This window comes from Natator depressus, chromosome 15, assembly GCF_965152275.1.
Source record: "Natator depressus isolate rNatDep1 chromosome 15, rNatDep2.hap1, whole genome shotgun sequence".
In the NCBI taxonomy this organism is placed as follows: Eukaryota; Metazoa; Chordata; order Testudines; family Cheloniidae; genus Natator; species Natator depressus.
Window position 1 is genome coordinate 6,995,941 of NC_134248.1, and position 22,023 is coordinate 7,017,963.

Sequence of the window (22,023 nt, forward strand, 5' to 3'; positions counted from 1 at the left end):
AATGTAGTCTGGCCAGGGAAGCTGGCCTGTCGAAAGAACTCAAAATACAACTCCTATGTGACACCTCAGTGGCATTTGTCAGAACAGAAATGTTTCGGTTTTCAGCTCAAATATACATTATTTTGATTTTTTGCCAAAACCTCAAAATTTCCCATGGGGAAAAACCCTACTTTCTGACCAGCTCTATATAAAATGTCCTTCTTCCAACTTGCTCATCTATCTATCCATCTGTCCAGACAGACATCTACAAATGTATATCTTGGTCTTCCCTGCGGTGTCTAAGTTCTCACAAAGAGATTTCTCTGGCACCATCTAAAGCAGCAGTCGTCTTGAAACATTTATTAATGTTTGCAGAGCACACTTGATATGTACTGTGAACATTTATCATCTGAGATTGCCCCCTTGGTCTTTAAAAATGCATTAGACATTTTTCAGTGCCGAAAAGTGACTGCTCCAAAAATAGCCAATTGTAATCATAGGCCAAAGGTTTAATGGAACGAAAGGTTTTACTTATTGCTGGCGCAGAAAGATTGCCAGGCATAGGACTTTTGCTTTTCAAAAATAACTGCATGAAGGGGGACAGGGGAACGTGAAAGGCTGCATGCTACTGGCGAGTGTATTCGGCCTTCTGAGCGGCAAGGGGATACTGTTGTCATACAGCCAGAATGCCAGGGATCTACTTTTATATTACAATGTTAATGTAGGACTTTTTTTCACATTAAACATTGTATACAAAAAGGCTGGTTTAGGCAAGAATTTACAAGGAGGGAAGCTATTTAGAGCATTCGAAAGGACGAAAGGTAAATGTTCAGTTACTGTATTTTATTACTGTTTTACAGTAGAACCAAGGGGCCCCAACTGAGGTCAGGGCCCCATTTTCTAGGCATTGTACATACACATAGGGAGAGGCAGTCCCTGCCCCAAAGAGTTTACAGTCTGAACAAGCAAGAGGTAGCTAGAAGACAGTATTATTTTGTTTTATTACCATTTTACTGGGGGGGAACTGAGGCCCAGAGAGGTTAAATGACTTGCTCGAGATCACACAGGAAGCTTCTGGCAGACGCAGGAACCGAGCCTGGTTCTGCTGGGTCTCCGGCTACGTCTCTACTTAAACTGCTACAGCACACTGTTGTGCTGCAGAACTTCAGTGTAGACACTGCCTGTGCTGATGGGAGGGGTTCTCCCCTGGGTGTGGGGAATCCATCTCCCCGAGAAGAACTATTCCATCGACCTAGCGCTGTCTACACCAGGGGTTAGACCGGCTTAACTGTATCGCTTTTTCACACCCCAGAGAGACGTAGCTATGCTGCTTTAACTTTTCAGTGGAGATGAGCCCTGAGTCTACTGCCCTAACCACAACGCCTCCCTGTCTCTCCAGGGGGAGGGATAGCTCAGTGGTTTGAGCATTGGCCTGCTAAACTCAGGGTTGTGCGTTCAATCCTTAAGGGGGCCATTTAGGGATCTGGGGCAAAAATTGGGGATTAGTCCTGCTTTGAGCAGGGGGTTGGACTAGATGACCTCCTCAGGTCTCTTCCAACCCTGAGATTCTATGAAAGCCAATGGGAGATGCATGGCTAAAACCCTACACAGCTGTTTTAAAATCTGTCCTCTTGATAGGGGGGCGGGGGGAAGGAGAGAGAAAAGAGGGGAGGCGGGGGGAAGAGGTCCTTTTCCATGCACCTGATCAGCAGCAACAGGGAGGTCAAAGGATGGGGGATTCCTGGAGTGACTTCTGCCTGCCAGACAACGGCACCAAAAGCAGCTGCTGGAGGTGGGGATCTGGAATGTCTCTGTACAGCCTGGCTAGCGGTACTAGAAAGCAGCTCCACTATGTGGTGGCTAAGTGCAGAGGGTGCAGAGTAGGGAACTCACCACATGTCATATGTGCCCTGTCAAATCAGCTCATAGATTCATAGGTACTAAGGTCAGAAGGGACCATTATGATCATCTAGTCCGACCTCCTGCACAACGCAGGCCACAGAATCTCACCCACCCACTCCTGCGAAAAACTTCTCACCTATGTCTGAGCTATTGAAGTCCTCAAATCATGGTTTAAAGACTTCAAGGAGCAGAGAATCCTCCAGCAAGTGACCCATGCCCCATGCTACAGAGGAAGGCGAAAAACCTCCAGGGCCTCTTCCAAACTGCCCTGGAGGAAAATTCCTTCCCGACCCCAAATATGGCAATCAGCTAAACCCTGAGCATGTGGGCAAGATTCACCAGCCAGATACCCAGGAAAGCATTTTCTATAGTAACTCAGATCCCACCCCATCTAACATCCCATCACAGGCCATTGGGCCTATTTACCATGAATATTTAAAGATCAATTAATTACCAAAATCATGTTATCCCATCATACCATCTCCTCCATAAACTGATCGAGTTTAATCTTAAAGCCAGATAGATCTTTTGCTCCCACTGCTTCATCTTTTAAATACCAAATCCTTACCGCAAACTGCTCAGCAACAACCCACAGGGCTTACAGAGAGTCAGAGAAATCACCAGCTGTTCTTCTCATGAAGAAGAGAAATTTGGAGGATATAGAGAGGGGGAAATAAATGATCTGGGATTAATCATTTGCCCATTTCTAGTAAAATCTATTGCATACTCAGAGGAACCAATCGACATCACTGTGCCCATCGACATCACTAGGAATTTTATCTGGCTAGCTTTAAGCAATATGTTTTGAGCAACAGACTCAACTCCAGCTTCATAGCCTGTTCAGCAAAGGCTGTATGGGCAATGAAAGGGTTAATGTGGGGCTGAGAGGCCAATTATGCTACCTGGCTGCACCTGGAGGGAGGGCGCAGCTTAATTAAAGATGAAGCCCAGCTGGGGAAGAAGCTGGGTGGTGACTATAAAGAAGGGACATCTGGCTGAGAAGGGTGCTCTAGGAAAGAATGTTCTAGTTATGCTTTAGGACTAGAAAGTGGGAAAATGTGGGGCTGGGAGTGTCAAGGAGGAAGCCCAGGGGGACAGTTAGCCCTGAGATCCTCTCCTAAGCAGATACATTGGACAGGAGAGACATGGAGCAGCCTCTGGCCTGGTGCAAGCTCTGGTGCTGAGGGTCCTGGGTAAAAGGACTGGACTGGACTTCCTAGGAGGTGTTCAGCTGAGTAAGGGAAATGTGAGAAGTCAAACCTGAGGAGGGCAGAAGTTGGGTTAAATTTGCACTTTTGGTTTGGGATTTGGTTGGGGGAATCCAGCAGGGAGTCCTGACCCTGACAGAAGGACTAACTGAGAGAAGCTGTGGGAAAGGCCAGTTGCCAGGCTATGGTAGAAAGAAGGCCTGGAAAGCAGCAGCACAGAGCCTGACTGAGCAGATGTTGGTTGCTGGTAGGGTCCTGGACTGGAAACCAGTGTCATGAGGGCCTGGGCTCTCCTATTCACCCCTGGAGAAGCAGGTGTCAGGCCCAGAGCTGAAGACCTTTCCTAAGGACATTGTTACCCCAGAAAGGGTGGAACTAAAATGTAACCAGGCTGGAGGGCTGAGCCGAGAGACGACCAGAGCAACCTATCAGCCGAGTGCTCTAGAGCGGAAAGGTTTCAGAGTAGCAGCTGTGTTAGTCTGTATTTGCAAAAAGAAAAGGAGTACTAGTGGCACCTTAGAGACTAACCAATTTATTTGAGCATCCGATGAAGTGAGCTGTAGCTCATGAAAGCTTGAGCTCAAATAAATTGGTTCGTCTCTAAGGTGCCACAAGTCCTCCTTTTCTGTTTCCTAGAGCTGAAAGAGGCACTTCCCCAGCCATAGCCCCAAGCAGGTGCATCAGTGGTAAGTCCTCTCTTCTCACCACCCTTTTTAAGTTCAAAGTGCTGGTGAAGTTCACAAGCCCATATTGGTTTAATTGATTATCAATAAACTTGGCAGAATTTGACTTTTTATCATTGAGAGATTATATTGATTGTTTTTAAGCATTCTTCTATTTTTATCTATGAAAATTGTCATAGTTGCAGGAAATTATGGGGTGGGAAGCGGGTCTGATGATGATTATTTCATGACCGTATACACAGATTCCAAAATGTCAAGCTTTATGAATGCTGCTGCCTAATTAGCGGCAGCTCTAGTTCTGTGAATGCTGGTGCTGGCCGTTTTAGCAGAGCTGTAAATACGTGCTTCGTGCAGCATTCGCTACAACAGGTTTTGTACGCATTAAGATGGGACTCTGAGTTCTCAGGCAACATGTTTCTTTCTTTGCCTATCTGTGAATTTCAATTATCAGTGGAAATTTTGTCTGGAGGGTAAAATTATCAGCAAAGTAGATAATTGGCCTTGGAAGGATTTAGAATTTTAACAAGGAAGACACTTAAAAGAAGGGGTAAATAGAGAACTGAGCAAACCAGACAGGGAGGGCAAAAGGACTCCGTCAGAGACTATAATCGCCGCCTTTGAGAGTCAGAAAAATGGTTCTGTAAAAATCACATCTCTTTGCTCTACATCCCTGCTCCGAGTGTCTCTGAATTGTATCTGCTTATTTTACTAGCAAACCACTTATGCCCTCAGTGCAAAGCCAATGCAGCTATAGGGGACTAGGCTGCATTCCAATGTGCCTCCTGCCTCATCGGAGAACTGTCAGCTAGGTTGTGTTTGCAAAGGGCCAGGTTTTCCTGTGTGTGTGTGTGTGTTGCAGACACTGGGCTAGCACTATGCATGACAGACCCAATGTGCACAGGCAGACTGATTTCAGGATGTGCATGGCCATACAAATCAGTGGATGAAATTCATGGCTGTACAGAAGACCAGTCTAAGGTGTAGGCATCACCCAAATCTGCAAAATAGGGGTTAAGTGAGATTTAAATGGTGTGTATATACTCCTTCCACTGACTCTCTGCCCAGCTTATACACCTCCACTGAAGACGGCATGGATACACACACACAGTTGGATGCTGCCATATTTGAAAGTCTGGCTTAGAGGCCACAAACCTCTTCCATGCTCCAGTGGAGCAGGGAAGAGGCAAAGACTGTGTTTATGCTTCCATTTATCCTAAGCCATCTGGAGGGCCAAACTAGCCTCTGGTGCAAGTTAGAGCAGCCATAGGGCTGCTCTAGCTTACTCCAGCTGGAATGGTCCCTAAAGAATGTTCCACTCACTGGAAATTAACAGAGCGCATCAAGCTCTTGTCCCCGCTCCAGCTCCCTTTCCCCAGCCAAACCAGATACAGCCACTATGCTAAGTCCAAGATTCCCCAATGCTGGAAGAATCCTGTTACAGCTTTACAGTAGCTTAAAGGTCATTTTGCATTGCGGGGAGGAAGCCCAGAAGTTTTGCTGTTGAAAGTTTAGATGGCACAAGGAGCACAACTTGATTTTCAGCTCTCCAGCAGAGTTTGCACCACTGAAAGTCAAACAGCTTCACTTGATTTTTGCAAATGGAAATTGAATTCTCATGAAACCTCACCATGTGAGTGTCATGCCACTTTGCTGATTGCAGTGAGGTTCACGCCACACTCATATGAAGGAAAGCAACTGGCATGTCATTAAGTAAAACTTAGTTTTACAAGGTGCCCCAAGGCAGGCAACAAATATCAAGACTATCCAGAGTTATCCTAATTTGTTAAACAAAACTTTGGAAGGGAGATTAAAACCTCATGCTTCAGGGCTTAAACCAATCTCTAATAGAGATCCGGACAAGACCTGATGTGGGGGCAGATTATTCCAGATCTACTGTGAGATTTACACTTTCCTCCAAAACATCTGGTACTGGCCAACATCAGAGACAGAATACTGGGCTAGATGGACCTTGGGTCTGATCCAGTCTGACAAGTCATGTTACTAAGGTAAATAAGATGAGTGCAATAGCTAACTGCAAACCCAACAGTTAATATCCACTGACTTACCACTCACATGCAGCCTTGGACAATCGGGAATGGTTTTATTGAAAGGGAAGGTTGGCCAGGACACTGAGGTTATCCTTTATCTTTTTGACGAATCATGGGATCTTTAACTCTTACCTGGTCATCTAACTTAAGCCGAGAGGGCTTACGTTTACCAGCTCCTCAGTATGATGCCCCCTCTATGGCTGCAGAATCAAAACTGGGGATGGACCTAAGTGCAGATGTGCATATTTGGCACAAAAATGTTTGATTTTAGGCCAATTTTTTGTTTATTGCTCAGAACAGGGGTCAGGAGAGGAATGGATGTTAGACACAACTGATGCAGAAAGGAAGAGGAAATTCATTGACCTACCAGCCCCCAACAAAAAAGCCTGGAGTGTAAATTTGCATCATTTTAATATTTGCATTGTGTGTGTGTAGTTATCTGTGTAACCAAAAACAGGTGTCTTAGAAGCATTCTTGGGAGAATCTCCTGGGATCCTGAATTTAGTTAATCTACATTCTGAGAGAAGTCCGAGGAAAAACTGACACATTGCCTTCCCTCACCAAATGACTCCCTGATCTCTTACAAAATCCCCCCTCCCTGAGCCAGCAGGCCAGCGCCATGGAAAGCAGCAGAGTGGGTGGGTTACATAATGGAATGAGCCAAAAGTCAGACTTGGTAGGGCTGCACTATTCCATCGGCACAGCTGCCCTCTCCACTTTGCTATCCAATATCCCATCTCCCCCCCACCCCCGGCTTGAGAGGTGATTTAACAAGATCAGTTTGGACTGGTGCAGGTAGTAGTTTAGCACCTAACACTTCCACACACAACACCACATTTCAATGAACTATATGCATCAGGCCCTGGGTTTGCACTCGGTCCTTCTGCAGGCAACCTTCTATTGGAGTCTATTGGCAGAGTAGGGACTGAGCAACATCTCCCCACCAGGGGTGATGGCCCCCACACTAGCGGTTGGCATTTTCTCTTAGGAAGTGTCTAAGGTGACACATGGAGCTGCTGAGATTTCATTGAGCCAGAGCATGGGGAAATGAAAATACATATAGAGTTGCAATGGTAAAATGATAGCAGTAACGTGCAATGGAACAAACCCCAGTTGCATCCGGTATTATGGATCTAGCAAACAGATTTGGTGTTAGCATGTCTTCCTGCGCGGACACACCTTGGTGAGTCCTCAGATTCACCCAAAAATTCCACCAGCACCAACACACACACACACTGACATGCATGTCTCAGCTGTGGAATCCTGGCACTAACTCTTGATCCATGTTGATCATCCTACTGCACAAACCAAGGGGCATCTCCCTATTTAGTTCTGTTAACTCTTTCTCAAAAGGTAAAATCTAGACACTACCATGATAGCAGATGTTGGACCAGATTCTGCTTTTGGTAACACCAACATATATCAGAGCAATGCCTTTGAAGCCAATGCGGTTACTCTGGATTTATGCTACTGAAAGCAAAATATGGCCCTTTATCTCCATTAGAGAGAGACCCCTATATAACACCAAGCCTCTTCTGCTGTTGTATACCCCATTCTAGAACTTTGTCACACATTATAAAGGCCAGTGATAGCCATTTAAGTCATTCAGAGCATTGCTTTCATATAATTTTTCATAAACAAGACCTTCCCAAATGTGAAACTCAAAACTACTGAATTAGTTTCAATGGTAATTAGGACCTTGATTTTTCAGAAGTGCTGAACACCTGTGACACCACTTGAAGTCAACAGGAGCTGCAGGTGCTCAGCAAGAGATTCAATTTCTTTTAAGACGCCTCTCATTTTGAGTGTTCGGGGCTAAAGCACAGTAAAAGTCACCAACTCTTTTCCCACCCTCTATTCTATTAGCTAAAATCTGAACTCTAGGCAATGCCCCATCCCTCCAAAATCACTCCATAGATATGGTTTATTAATACATCTCCATTGGCTCCTGCATAGAGAAGTTTAAGGGCAAAATTCTACTCTGGAATACACAGTGCAGATCCCTGCTTTAATTTCATCCTCTGTGGATCAATGCAGAACATTCTGCATGTGATCTCCAGGCTTAATTCTCATGGGCACTATTAGAGAGTTGTAGACCAAGATCTAGGGTGAAATATGCCCCAACAATCCCCCAATGTCTGAGGTATGAATGTGAGAAATAATTTGCCTAAAATTTCTAAGCATTAAAATGACAAACTTTCATCTGAATTGGTTTTGAATTTCAACATGAACACAACAGGCAAACAAGGAGATGGATAGATATACACATTCTTTTTCTTTCTATGAATGTAATAGATCTCAGTTTGTTTGATCTCACAAACTAAAGCTCACAAGGTATGTATTCCTAAAGCATATAGCAACTGACAGGAGCATGAATAGTCCTGTTGCTAATGGAGGGGAAGATAAACCTGTATTGGAGGCCTGCATTAACTAGAATTTGGATCTCACTGCAGACCTAGTCTATTCTTTGCCTATGAATTACCTGCTGTTGAAAGGTGTTGGCTTGATCACCCAGTTGACTGAAGTCTTTTACTTGGACAGGCCTATATGCTCACTTCAGCTGTGTATGTGGAGGAGACCAAACCCATGGCGATGCCATGCAGAGAGGAAGGCAGCTAGGGGGATGTTCTCTCAAACTCATATATGTTCTACATAGCTGACCGTTCCCCTCTCTGCTAAAACATCCATGTGTCTGAAAGGCTGGTTAGAAAAAGTGCATGCCCAGGCAATTGGGAGTGGAGTTGGGGGGACAAGTCCCATGGTATGGGCATATTCCTTTCCCCAAATGGTGAATTTGCACCAAAATAACCTTGGCTATTAATGCTGCTCAGAGGAGCATGATTCTGCTGTAGACTTCACAATCACCACTTTAGTTGGGGGCTTAGCAAAACACAGGCAGCTGTGGAGCAGGAAGTAGTGGTAAATGAAGATAGGCTTAGCTTGTACCATGGTGTAGGTGGGGGAGCTGTTTGGGGAGTCTAGATTTGGTGGGAGGAACTCTCTACAAAGAGCCTGAGATCTACAGAGGCCCTGCTCCATATTCCCATGGATCTTGGCCCATTATTCGCTTTGGAATGTAGTGCATGTCCCCCCTCCCGCCCATGTGCGCACATTCTGCCACTGCATTTCCATCAGCCCCCATTCCTCTCCTGGTATCCTGGACTCCCTAAAGTCTCCAGGTCTCCAAGGACTGCAGTGGTTTTCAGATGCCTGTCCTGCATCTTTTACCAGGGAAAGGTTGATATTGGCAGCACAGAACACACTATAATGACACCACCAGCATAAGTATCACCTGACCTGAAGAGGTCACCCTGCCAGAGACTGGGTAATTCAAGACACATGCCTGTTCTATACTTGCTCTTTTCTAAGGTTGCCCACAAGGAAGAGAGTGCCCACTCTGTTGGGTTTTTTAGGTGGTAATGGGCCTGTCCTGCTCCTATTGAAATTAATGTCAAAACTCAGACCAACTTCAGAAGTCAAACCCAATGGATCAGATTTGCTCCTGCCTTTTGGTCCCTTTTCTGCCACTCTGGTAGTGCAAAGATGCTGGGGAGAAACCAGACCTGGGCAGCTGAGAAGACCCCTTGTTTAGTGTCCCTGCACCCTCTCCCCTCCAACCTGGATATCAGGGGACATGTATAGGGTAGGAGGGCCTGTGCTGAGGTGGATCCTCAGTCGGGGTATGATCCCTTAAACCCCAGCCTGATCTGATGTGGGGACAAGTGCCTGAACCAGGAATCCATAACCAGCTAATGCTCCGCTCCTGTCTTGAGCCTCATCTTGGCTTTGCAAATTGTGTTTCTATTAGCTCTGCTGTCTTACATTAAATGTCCTTTTGTAATAACCACAGACCCATATTTAAAACTCAACAGAACTGAGATCTAGCTAGAAGAAGATAGCATTGCCCTTCCTTCAGAATGAAACATTAATGATGTCCATGGCAACATTACCCAGTGAGATGATTGCTAACCAAGGGGATCTTAGGTCACCAATTTCTAGTGGTCTATTTTTACATCTCTTCATCTCCTTTTTATAATCAGTAGCCTGATATTTTTAGTCTGGCTATGTTCTCAGCTGACCTAAATGGATGCAGCTCCATTGAAGTCGATGGAGCTACGCATCTGACCCATCATTTTAAAACCTGTTTTTCTCACACACGGTCAGGCCACTCTTCTGTCTTTTATTTTCCTCTACAAAGCCATCCTGAATGGTTCTTTATTTCAAAATAACAATCTTACTCCACCCTTCTCCAAAATAACTTCTTTGTGAAAATGGCAAGGTGTGTGGTTTTTTTCCCCACCCTTCTGTCTAGGAAGCAAACTAAGCATCAGAAAATACACAGTGCCAACTCTGCAGAATACCTTAACCCTTTCAACTACTCCAGTTCCCACTGTGTATATTTCCAAGAGTTTCTGTTCACTAGATCCACAACCACAGGATTGCACAAAACTATTGACTTTAGCACCAGCTCAGCATGGCCATGTGCCATGATTTCCATATGGCATGAGGTTTTTCTAATAGTCTTTAGCATTTCACCCCAAGGAAAAATAGCAATTAATGTAAAGGTTCAAGATTTTCCATTCATCAAAGCTATAGGGTAACTGAACAGCAAAAACTTGTCAGGACATGATTGTCCAAGTTTAAAAGGAGGTGTGAGTAGGGAAGGAAAAACTATTTCACTATTCAGTGTATGAAAAAAATATTTACACTAGCTGCCAGGATCAGTGTAGCTGTTAGAAAGGTTATATGATAAGGGGTCACAGGACAGTCTGATTTATCACAAAGGTGGATTCAGAGGAGAATAAGGTGGCTTTTTTATTTTTGGCTCTTGGACGTGAGCCTACAAACACTTGAACATGTGAGTTTAATCTTATTCAACTGGACAGTCACATGCATAAGTGTTTGCAGCATAAGAGACGTTGTCTAGCAGTATGATTTACATAGCCATTAAGGCTCGATCCTGCCAATGCTTGTACACGTGAGTAACTTTACACATGGGAGTTCTGAGTGCATGGAATGAATCAAGTTAATAGATTCTTAGATCTTAAGGTCTAAAAGGGACCATTCTGACAATCTAGTCTGACCTCCTGCATAACACAGGTCAGAAAGCCTCATCCAGTGATTCCTGCATCAAGTCCAACTGCTTGTGGTTGAGCTAAAGCAGCTCTTTTAGACAGACCTCCAATTGCCATCAGATTCTATCATGTCCCTTTTTAAGTTGTTCCAGTTGTTAACTATCTGTAAATTTTACCCATGAACCTTCTTTCTAATCTGAATTTGTCAGGCTTCAGCTTCTGGCCATTGCATCTTGTTTTGCTTTCTCTTAGATTAAAGAACCCAGATATTAGAAATCTTCTCCCCATGTAGGTACTTAAAACCATGATCAAGTCACCTCTTATCCTTTTCTATTTTCAGTCTTGATGTTTTTTGTTTTTAATCAAGTTCAGCATATACATAAATGTTTGCAGGATTGAGGACTAAATTTGACAAACTAAAGTAATGCATATGAGGCCAATTGCTGCAATGGCAAACTTTTTCATACCGTATGTGTAAATATTTTACCTTTGCATTCTTGACATTCTGTGTAGCTCCATATCGTCACTACCTCGAAACCCTTTAGCAAAGGGATTATTTTCAATCTTTAACTGGGTGATCTGAAGGAAGGAACAAGAAGTGGTTTATCGTGAGCATTTCATTCCCACTCCAAAGAATTAGGCGTTACAAATTGAGCTTCCTAGAATTAGAAATCTCTGAGCTGACAAGAAGTCCTCAGTCAACAACCCCTCTTTCTTAAGCTTTATTATGCCACCCTTATGACAAAGTAAAGACACTTACAGGAGTAAGGGTTTACCAGAATTAGTCCTTTCTCATATGACAATTGCTTTGTATTTGGGTTTAAGGTAATAATTTATATTGTGGTAGCACCTAGAGGACTCAAGATTATGGACCCATTTTTCTAAACATCTATTCTATTTATTAGTATGTCTGCTCAGACATACCTGAAGTGAACAGAAATTTTCCCCCCTCTTATATCAATCAACCGATACCCACAGTGCCTGTCATCTCAGGGCTTGTCTACCTGGTGTGGGGTGTAAATTCTAAAACACACCCACATGTTGTGCACTAACTGGCCCAAGTAGACCTTCCTGGAGCGCATGAAGAGTTCCCCACTGCATGTTAATGTAGCACTTTATAAAGATGGGTAATATCCCCATTTTATAACTGAGGAAACTGGCACTTTTTGCTCAAAGCAGCACAACCTGATGACAGATATGAAAACAGTCTAAGTCTCCTAGTTCTGAGCATTCTGCTCTTACCACCAGACAATGCCGCCTCCAATATAGATGCTCCTGCTGACACTGGATAACTGCATAGGTCCTTAGTCTGTACTTGTTTAACTTTACACATGCGAACACTCATTGTACTTGAGTTCCATGGAACCTCTCATGTGTACAAAGTTAAGCATGTGTGTATGTCTTTGCAAGCTCACAACCTCTGCAAGAATCCATGGATGAAATCTAGGCTCTATTGAAGTCAGTGGCTAAACTCTCTCATTGTTTACTTGTATTCTGCAACATCATGCCCATGTGAATAGTTCTTACTTGCTAAACACAATGGGAATAGTTGCTTGAGTGAGTGAAGTCCTCTAGTAAGTTGGGGTTTATGATACTGGTACCAAAACACACTAATTCTCTTTCAAAATTTCCATGAAATGATTAGAGCCCTGCAGTGCAAACGCTTAGGTATGTGAGTCAGTTGTCCCACAGCCTTCAGTGGAACTGTTCACATGAGCAGTGATTTAATGTGTGTTCATAGATTTGGGCTCCAAGAGACGTTTAGGTCACTTAGTCTATTCTTGTTTAAAACCCTTATTAGGGGCATGATCTAATGCCCACTGGGGTCAAAAGGACCCTTTCCATTGACCAGTGGGCTTTGAATCAGGTCCTAGCTCTTTAATTCATTACAAGCATACTATTGCCACTGACTTTGATAGATTTTTTTTTTAACTTTCTAAGTGAGTTAGTCAATTACATCCTTTACTTTTTCAAAAAAAAAAAAAAAAAAAAAAGGCAACTCCCACAAAGTCAGAATGCCCAGGAAAGCATTATCCAATATGGATGCAATAAAAATATAGGGCTCTAAATACTGTACTACTTTGGAGAGGGTTAACTGAAGGAAACTGCTGTCAAAGTTCTCACCTGACCTATAGATTACTCTTTGCTTTCCCACTTCTCTATTATGATAAACTGCGCACAAGTACTTCTGAACAGAGTTTATGGAAGGAGCTTGCATATAAAGGGTCACCTTTAAAACTGTCCATAATTCTAACATTTAATTTATAGAACATTTGAGAGAATGGAAGTATATGTAAACATTTATATATTGTACAGTTTTAGATACATTATGTGCTGGTTTTGCCACCTATTAAGGTTGCCCAACACTTCTCATTATAAAACCCTATTTTCAGTTGCTTTTAACTTTACCAAACTTTAACCATTAGAACTGACGTTTTCCATGCCACTGTCTTCCTCAGACTGATTTTTTTTTAAATCGTTTCAGCCAACAGAATGCAGCCATTTTTTGAAAACAAAGCTAGGGGATAACATGTTTTGCACATCTTTTTTTATAAAAAAAAAAAATCTGGAGATCTTTTCTTTGAAATACTAGACTCCCTATATTTTGGAGCAGGGTTTCAAAATTCTGCAGGAGGGCATCCTTTGACAGGGAGATGCCCCTTTTCTATTCCTCTGAAATCTCCCCAAATTTGGTCCAATTATAATCCTTTGGAAAAAATGCAGTTTGCATATGTTAATTAGACCTTTTTTCAATTTAGCAGCTCAAATATGAAGTCGCCATCTTCATTGACAATACTTCATCCAACCTAACTCTGTAAGTATCTACACTACAATGTAGCTCCCACCAGTGTAACTTGCCCACTCCCCTGACTTAACTCCACTTCCATGAGAGGAGTAGTGTTTAAGTCGATGTAGTTAGGTCAACTGTGTCAGTGCAGACACTGCATTGCTTACATCAACTGTTGCTGGCTTTCAGAAACTGTCCCCCAATGCTCCACAATTGGTGCAAGTGCTCCTGGGGAGGCCATGCACCTCAAACACAAGAAGTCTACTGTGGACATGCAAGAGAAATGGAATCATTGTGGTGGCTGTACATTGGAGTATCTTAAGTCAACTTAATTTTGTAGTGTAGACTTGCCCTGAGTATTTTCTAGTCCAGAATTACAGGGGCTGAGCTGGACTCTCCCTGTAATGGCTGTTCACAACTGCTCCAGGTCAGGGTGGAGCTGGGCACTGGAACTGCGGACAAGGAGCCTGTCTTTCCTCTAGTCTCAATGACACCCCTGCTGGTACCCAGGCAGCGTGGAGAGGAAGCTGTCTGATTTGAATGCAGAGATAACAAATCCTAGACCTGGGGGAGGGAAAGAAGTATATTCAGATAAGGAATCTGGTGACCCTACAATGGGAGGGAGTGGGAGACAGACTGAGCCTGGGGCTGGGAGCTGGTGAGAGAAATGAGATGGGGACTGGGATTGGCTGGACAAAGACTGCGACTAGGAACTAGGTGGGGGTTGCAGAAGGAGGGGAGACAGATCTGACAAGAAATTGGGGTGTGGAAATGCAACTGATACTAGCTGGGCAAGGAGACTGGGACAGACAGCCAGGAATGGGGGTGACTAGACAAGGATCTAGGGAGGGACTGGGAGGAACACTGAGATTGGATGAAGAACCCAGATGGCGGAGAGACACATAGGATGAGGAGCCAGGACAGAACTGGGATAGACTGGGCAAGGAATCTGGGGACAAGTTGTTGGAGTGGGAACTGGGACTGGCTGGGCAAGGAGACTGGGACTGGGTGTGGGAAGGGGGAGAGGTGAAATATCCAGTGGGGCGGGGGGAGGGACAGAGAATTGGGAGTCCTATAGTGAACCTGGAGTGAGACTAGGACTGGCTGGACACGGAGACTGGGTCTGGGATGAGTAATCTGAGGAAAGAAGACTGGGATAAGGAACCAGAAGTGGTGAAGAGACTACTGGGACAGGTTGGAGGGGATGTGGCAGATGGGCTCAAGCTTGGAATGGCTAGAGTTTGTGCTCGGTAGCGCTCACTCCCTTCCTGCGCCCAAAATGGAACCCAAGGTTTGAGTCCCACCATTCCTCTGCTATTGGCAAATATCTGTGAAACCTGCTGGTAAAATGTGTCCTCCCCTTCTAGTGCTGGTCCCCATAGAGCATGATAACCTACTACTGCTATCCGTTACTTCATTAGTTCAAGTTGCAAAGGTCTGGGAGGTGGACCTCAAGGTTTCAAGCTTGCTAATGAACTAGATGGTCAGATGCTCTTTTCATGGCCTTGTTCAGAGTGTACAGGATGTATGGTGCTCTGGGGATGAATCAGGGTTGTGAAAGAAAGGAGGCTGTCTGTAGGACCCCAGCCTCATTTGTAGCAGAAGTTGAAAGGTAGGTAGTAAAGGAGGCAAGAGATTGCGAGAAGCATAGGCTGGCCTCCTGGTTAAGGTGGTTGAATGCTGCCCTGGAGAGCTGGATTCTATCCCTGCCTCTGCCGAGTTCCTATGTGATGCTGGTCAAGTCACTTAAACAAGTGATCATTAATTGTGTGCTCCTCACTTTCTGGGTGCCTGACTTGACTCCCTGGGTTTGGAGTGCAGAATTGCTGAGCTTTGAACATATAAAATGCTCTATAATGCTAAGCACTCTGAAAAACCAGGTCCCAGGCATCTCATATCAGATATCCAAAATCAATGAGCATCTCTCTGCCTCCACTCCTGATCTGAAAAATGGGGATAATACAAACCCTTCACTACACTCCTGTGAGGTGAAGATATTGTAGTGATGAGTGCCATAGACTCCCTGAGAATTAGTAATCCTGTCTTCAGAGCTGATGTGAACAGTGCGCAGTAAATAAGGCCTAGGGCCATATAATAAACAATAGTATGAAACAAAATATTGCATAGCTGCTCATAATTGAGCACGGTCTGTCATGTGCACTGAAAGAGGCAGGGGCCTGGTGAAAAAATAGTGTGTGATCATGCAATTGGAGAAAGTACAATAATGGATATACATGGAGGCCAAATTAATATTGCCCAGGCAACCTTCATACTGGCATTTCCTAACCTCTGAGTGCTTGACTTCATTAAGATTGCAGTGCTATTTTAATAGAGGGTTTTGAGTATAATGCGTGTACATATAAGTTAAAGTATATATAAACCCTTATGACACACCTTTGGTACATATTGGCAATGAGTTACAATGTGCCCTTGTGCATTGTCCTTTGCACATCTCTGTGCACTGTAGCACAGCTGTGTATGTGTTGCCTTTTTAGCTAGGGCTGTTCTTTCCTAGTGCTGTACTTTACAGGATCTGGGCTATAAAGCATGTTAAATCACATCCAAAAAATAAGCATAAAACCGGATATCCTGACAGGGGGAAAGCCAATATAAAGCCCAGGTCCAGCTAGGGGGGCAGTAGGTTGTAAAAATTAATGAGAATAATTGTTGTGAATTCTTGCTTTGGAAAGAACCCTCACGAGGGCAGAACTTTAATTATTTCTGTCTATTAGGGTTCATTTCCTGGTCCTAACCAGAAAGCTAGTACCTAATAAATATGAGCGAGTAACACAATGATTTAAGCTGCAGCAAAATAGTCCTTAACTGCAGGGGAAGTTTAATATTTGGGAATCAACCTGATTGCATGCAACCATTGTGCAAACGGCAAGGAAATGAAATGTGCATGTGACCTAGTTTAATGGTAAATATTTCTGGGGTGAGGGTAGGAGTTGTGGGGAGTGGGAAGGGTCTCTGAGCTGCTGACAACTGCACTGAAAACCTGACAAACTTTCTTCATGGCCTCACCCTCCCTTAATGTGGCTGGGGAGGTGGGGGGCAGGGGGAGAGCCAGTTTGTTTAAATATCTTTTTCTGGCTGCCTAAAATATCAGGGGAAATAAACACCAAATCCAACGGGGAATGCAGCGGTGCAAGGGAAATAAATCCACGGATCTGAAATCAGTGGAGTCTTTCCACAGCATGTATAAGCACACTGACTCTCTCCGACATGCCCTATAGATGCACAGCTAAAAGAAGGCAGCTCACCAAAAGCCCTTGACGACTAATACTGGCGTTCATTTGCAGCATGCTTCTGGCAATGTGTGTACCTGGGAGTGGGTGTGACATGGACACGTACACCGGGGTGACTTGGATGTATCTGTAAACTAGACAGACGGGTGAGACTGTGAACAAATACCTAGACTGAGAATAAATATATTCACTATTGTGCCATGAAAATATCTCTTGCACAATCCGCGTCTCATCCGCAAGGGGAATCGGTCCCCACTGTGAACGAAATGGCCCCACGTTTTCACAGCGCCTTTCTTTGCCTTACTACAGTAATAGGAATATAAACTGTTCCACTCAAATATCCGCTAGTGCAGGGTCCCGGAAAACTGGCTCTTACTCCTATTGGGCAGTCGGCAAACTTTATTCCCTTCCCTGGAGGGAGATGCCATTTAGGGTAGATCATTACATAGTTATATAATTTCTCAATTGCGCCTTTATTCTATTTAGTTGTTCCTGAACGGTTCCATGAATTTGTGGGTCTGCAGAAAGGGGATACACACAAAGGGGTGGGGTGTGTTTCCAGACTGCCAAAGACACAGGTGTCATGTCTTATCAACTGAATGCAGCTGACTTGCAATCAAATAGCCCTCTTTCCCTATGGCAGTTACCTACCCAAACCTTTGGATTGTGTTATTTGCTCACAAGACGCTCCTTGCGTCTACAAAGAGCAGGTAAATTCAAGATCTCAAAAGCGGAGTTTGATTTCCTCTAGGAAATCAATTTTAAAGTGGTTATTCTGTCCTCTTATTACCGTCAATTCTGTTATTATTTTTTTAATATAGGTGAACCTATCAACCAGATTTTATAGTCTCCACAGCGGGGTTATAATTTAAGCCATAAATTGGCCAAGACTCCATTTGGCTTCAGTTTGCTAGCACTGATTGTTCTGTCCGTGCCAACATCTCCCGGTCGTAATGGCTTGGACCTATTTCCTTTCACTCCCTAGTGACAGTGAGATGCTGTTTCTTCACAAACCTATCTCTGTTTTTGTATCTAATGGGTTGGTTGGTGGAGATACCAACGACATTGAGAAAGCGAAACCTGTTTAAAGTGGTTCAGGCGTTTCATGGCCACATCTCCAGGAAACCATGCATAATTTATCCGGAGTATTAAAGTGACACGTTCTTGGTTTGAAATTAACCACACGATTGAACTTTTTAAACACAATGAAACCATTCTGCACGTCCAGCAGTGTAATTAAAAGCCCTCGCCCTGACTTATAAACAGTTTACGGAGGATTTTTTTAAAGGATTTAAAATTCAATTTTACCTTAACATGACCTCTACTTTGAAAGTAATCTGTTTGCCTTGAGTCTAATACTCTTCTCTTGCCACGAGTTTATATTTGCATTAATTAAGGATTATCTGGCTCTAGTTAAAGGATCCACACACTAGCCCTTCTATAAGTGGTCTCACCTGATTGCTATTTAGTAAATTCAGCGCCCCCCCAAAAAAATTAATTTTTGATCTTTCCACTTCTATCACCCCCCTTTTAATATCTTCAATTCTTTTTTTGTCCTGCTATCGTATTGCTAGGACCACTTCACCCCCAGGAAACTTGCAATTGGCCACCGCTGGAAAGCGTTTTTTGGTCAGGAATAGACTCCCCAAAAGAGTTTAAAGGCAAAAACCAGGACTGGGTCGCTTTCACTGTAAAACGTTAGGTGGGCGAAACTTAGTCAAAATAATACCAAGCCCCAGCGCTCAGATCCTGTGGCCTACGGGCGAGCCAGTGGGAGACACACAAAGTATGGACCGCTCATAAAAGCTCTATGGGGGCTTCACAAGCCTAAATCCGTTCATCAGCGTGACTGAAAGGGTGTGCGCATATCCGTGTGGGTGTGCCCACGGACTCGTGTATAGACCTTCACGAACACCCATCCCTCTCACCGATTTCTTGCGCAGAAAAACAAGACAAGGCGTTATTTTATCCACGCCTTTCATATTGCTTCTCTGGGACTTTTTGTTTCCCTCCCAGCCCTCCTCCCTTGACTTCCTGACGGAACCGAGAGGCGCCCCGAAAGCCCTGAGGTGAGGTACAAACCACGCAACTACCTAGACTGCCTTTGAAGAGTTCGCCAGCAAGGAACCCTTCTCAAAGCAAAAAGAGCAAACGCCGCCAGGCTGGGTTATAGAGACAACTGCGAAAGCTACCGCTCGGGCGCCCCCCTCCAACGCCAGATTACAAGCCTTTGACCGATTGCGGGGGGGGGGGGGTCGTCTCACCTCTGAGCAAACCATCCTGTTCAACTAACTTCTCTCTCCCCCCCCCCCCTTGTGCTAAATCCCATCTTTACACCGTAACGCTGACACGCCAGGAATAACCCCCCAATGAAGAGTGCAAACCCTCTGAGCACTTGGCGTGGCAAGACAGAAGGGGTCTGTATGTGATGGGGGGGGAGGGATCTATATGTGATTGGGGCGGGGGGGGGGATGCTGCGTGCGTTAGTGGCGAAGCCTCTGCCCCGGCACTCGGACTCTTCCACGTTGCGTGGCTCTCCCCCATCCTCTTTACCTTGTGGTTTTGGTAGGAAGTCACGGCGATGAAGGCCGTCTCCGGAAAGACATGGGTGCAGAAGGCGGTGTTTTTGGAGCCGAATCCGTTGTTCTCATCCGCTTTCACGATATGGAGCCTGGGCTGGTATTTGTGCATGGAGTTCAGTATGATCTTGAAAAGAAAGAGACACACATGGGGGGAGGGGTGTCAAGCATCGAGGCCTAGATCCGTCACTCTCCCCTCAGGCCAAGATCCCCCCTGACAGGGCTTTGGGGGGCAGGGAGGGGAGGCTTCGCTTGGGAAAGGGGCGCCTGAGGAGACCAAGTGAGCTGGTTTTATCATTCATAGACTTCACATCCCTCTAAAAATGTGTTGGGGGGGGTCATCTTTATGGGTCTCCAGGAGTAAAAATAGCTGAACTTATTTTTTTAGGAACAAGGCAGACTTTCTCCTCTGCTGAAAGCCAGCCCCTTGACACGGGAAGCAGACATGAGCAGTGGGAATATTTTCCACCAGGGATATAAAATTGATCTCCACAAGGAATCTACAACCAGCCTGGCCATAAATCAGGTTCCTCGCTAAACATCATCTTGCAATAACATAACTTTAAAGAACTTACGGGAGGCGTGTGTGCCTGGGTCTAACATACATATTTACATTTAATAAAAGCCACTGGGCCCACAGTTCTCCCGCCTGCAATGTAATGACCCTGAACTGAAGCATTTGGCTCACTGGTTCTATAGCGCAGTGGAATCTCCTGCTTTAGTTTGACTGCCTGAGCATTACAATTATTGCTCTGCTAGTCACATTTATTGTGGGTGGGGTTGAGTACGAAAGGAAATCCGACCCATCAGAAATTACATGATAGAATTCCTGGGGCTCGTAAGTTATTCATTGCTCAGATTGTGGGAAAGGCCTGAAATGAAGACCCAGGTGGCGTAATAACTAAACTGGATTTCCCTTAAGTGCCTTCTTCAAGGATGAAGCTGTCTCAGTGATGACCCTGGAGGGGACTATTTAGCACTGTTGGAAATGACTGTGAAGGCGAGCAGCTGCCCTCACAACTGGGAGGGAGGGAAGGAGGGGTGTGTGTGAGAAATTATTTTTAAACCAACAGCCTGAAGGTAGCGCTTGCCTCTCCCCTGAAATGTCTGTTTCTTTGACTCGCCTGTTGCCCCCTTTTTAATCTTGTCCACACTTTCTAAGCCAAAAGTTAGAGCTGGCCGAAATGTTTTGAATTGTCAACCTGTCCACAGCTCTTTATTAAAAGAGCCTTTTTCAAAAATTCTTGTAGGAAATTTTTTTTCGGAAGATCCACGAACTTTTTTCAGGAACAATCTCGGGGGGGGGGGGAATCGCTATTTTTCCCAATTGTTTCTCGCTATAAAATCAAAAGTTGGCCCAGATGTATGTTAACAAATCTCAAAATAAGAGAGCCTGGATACACGGCGGTGCTGATCTGGGCTGGCCACCATTACGGGTTCAGCCTTCGCCCTGATTGCTTTCTCCCAAGAGCTAAACATGCTCTTTAACTGCTCACCCCAGCTAAAGAGACCTCCGTGATTTTCCTAACCCAGCCAACCATCTTTGCATAGACTTCCCTGGATGCCAGGGTTGGTGCCCACCATAAAACCAGATACTGTCTCTTTCGAAAGCCTGGCATTCAACTGGGATTAATCCTGGAAGAAAAGACTGTCTTCCTTTCCTCCCCCCTTCCTTGGGTTGCAGTCTGTAACGATAATGACTGCTGCAAAACTCGGCGACAGACAGACGCAGTCTGTCCCGCCAACCCCGGCCCCTGCAAGTCCTCTGTGCCTGCCAGACCCTCTCATCCTGGGGCTTTAGCCAAATTGCTTTGACATCCCGGTAAATCGTGGACATCAACGGTGAACGATCTAATGATTTTTAATTTCATTACAGCGACTCTAATTGAGGGCCCACTGGTGCCGCTTCCCCCTGAAGTCCCTATTGTTTAGCGTGGCCTTAGGTTTGTTTAAAGAGACTTTTTCCTATCGCCGCCTGCTCGCAGCAGGGAGTAAAATGGCTGCTGGCCTCTTCCTTCCAAGGGCATCTCATATCAGCCCCCCCCCCCCCGCCCGCCGCCCCCTTCCTTCCCTAGAACTTTCTTTGAAGCCTAGGTCTTTGAGGTGGGGGAGTTTAGAAAGGGGAGTTGCTGGTGGAGTCTAAACCTCCAAACACAGGACAAGATGTGCTGGGCACGAATTATTCCCCCTCTCCTGGGGTTTGGGCAGGAATCTCAATTCCTGGAAGGGACGTTTCTCCACCCAGGCTGAGTGAAGAACCATAAGGAGATCGTATGTCCTCTTTTGGGGAGCTGGGGGAGGGACAGATAAACCAGAGGACGATTAAGAGGAGGAAAGGGGGGTTAGATTAGGCTGTGATCTCACATCCACCCCACACTTCCTTAGTAATTATGTCCCGTCCACCCTTCACTGTGCTAGCTAGCTGCATTACAGTCCACATGGAGGATTCATTCCATCAGTGGAGGCCACTTGTCTATGGATTTCATGGCACAAGATTTGTCGTTTTTAAGAAA

The 22,023-nt window shown here is 44.9% G+C and overlaps 1 protein-coding gene across 5 annotated transcripts in view; it reads right to left on the reverse strand.

Annotated features, from left to right (window-relative positions):
- The window catches only part of TBX5 (T-box transcription factor 5), a 49,336-nt gene that overhangs the window by 14,678 nt on the left and 12,635 nt on the right, over window positions 1-22,023 (reverse strand). For all 5 annotated transcript variants that reach the window (XM_074972781.1, XM_074972780.1, XM_074972782.1 and 2 more), the window contains 2 exons: window positions 19,485-19,637; window positions 11,383-11,474 (listed from right to left, as the gene is read on the reverse strand). In XM_074972781.1, the coding sequence (XP_074828882.1) occupies window positions 11,383-11,474; window positions 19,485-19,637 (245 nt within the window). The remainder of the gene's footprint in view (window positions 1-11,382; window positions 11,475-19,484; window positions 19,638-22,023) is intronic.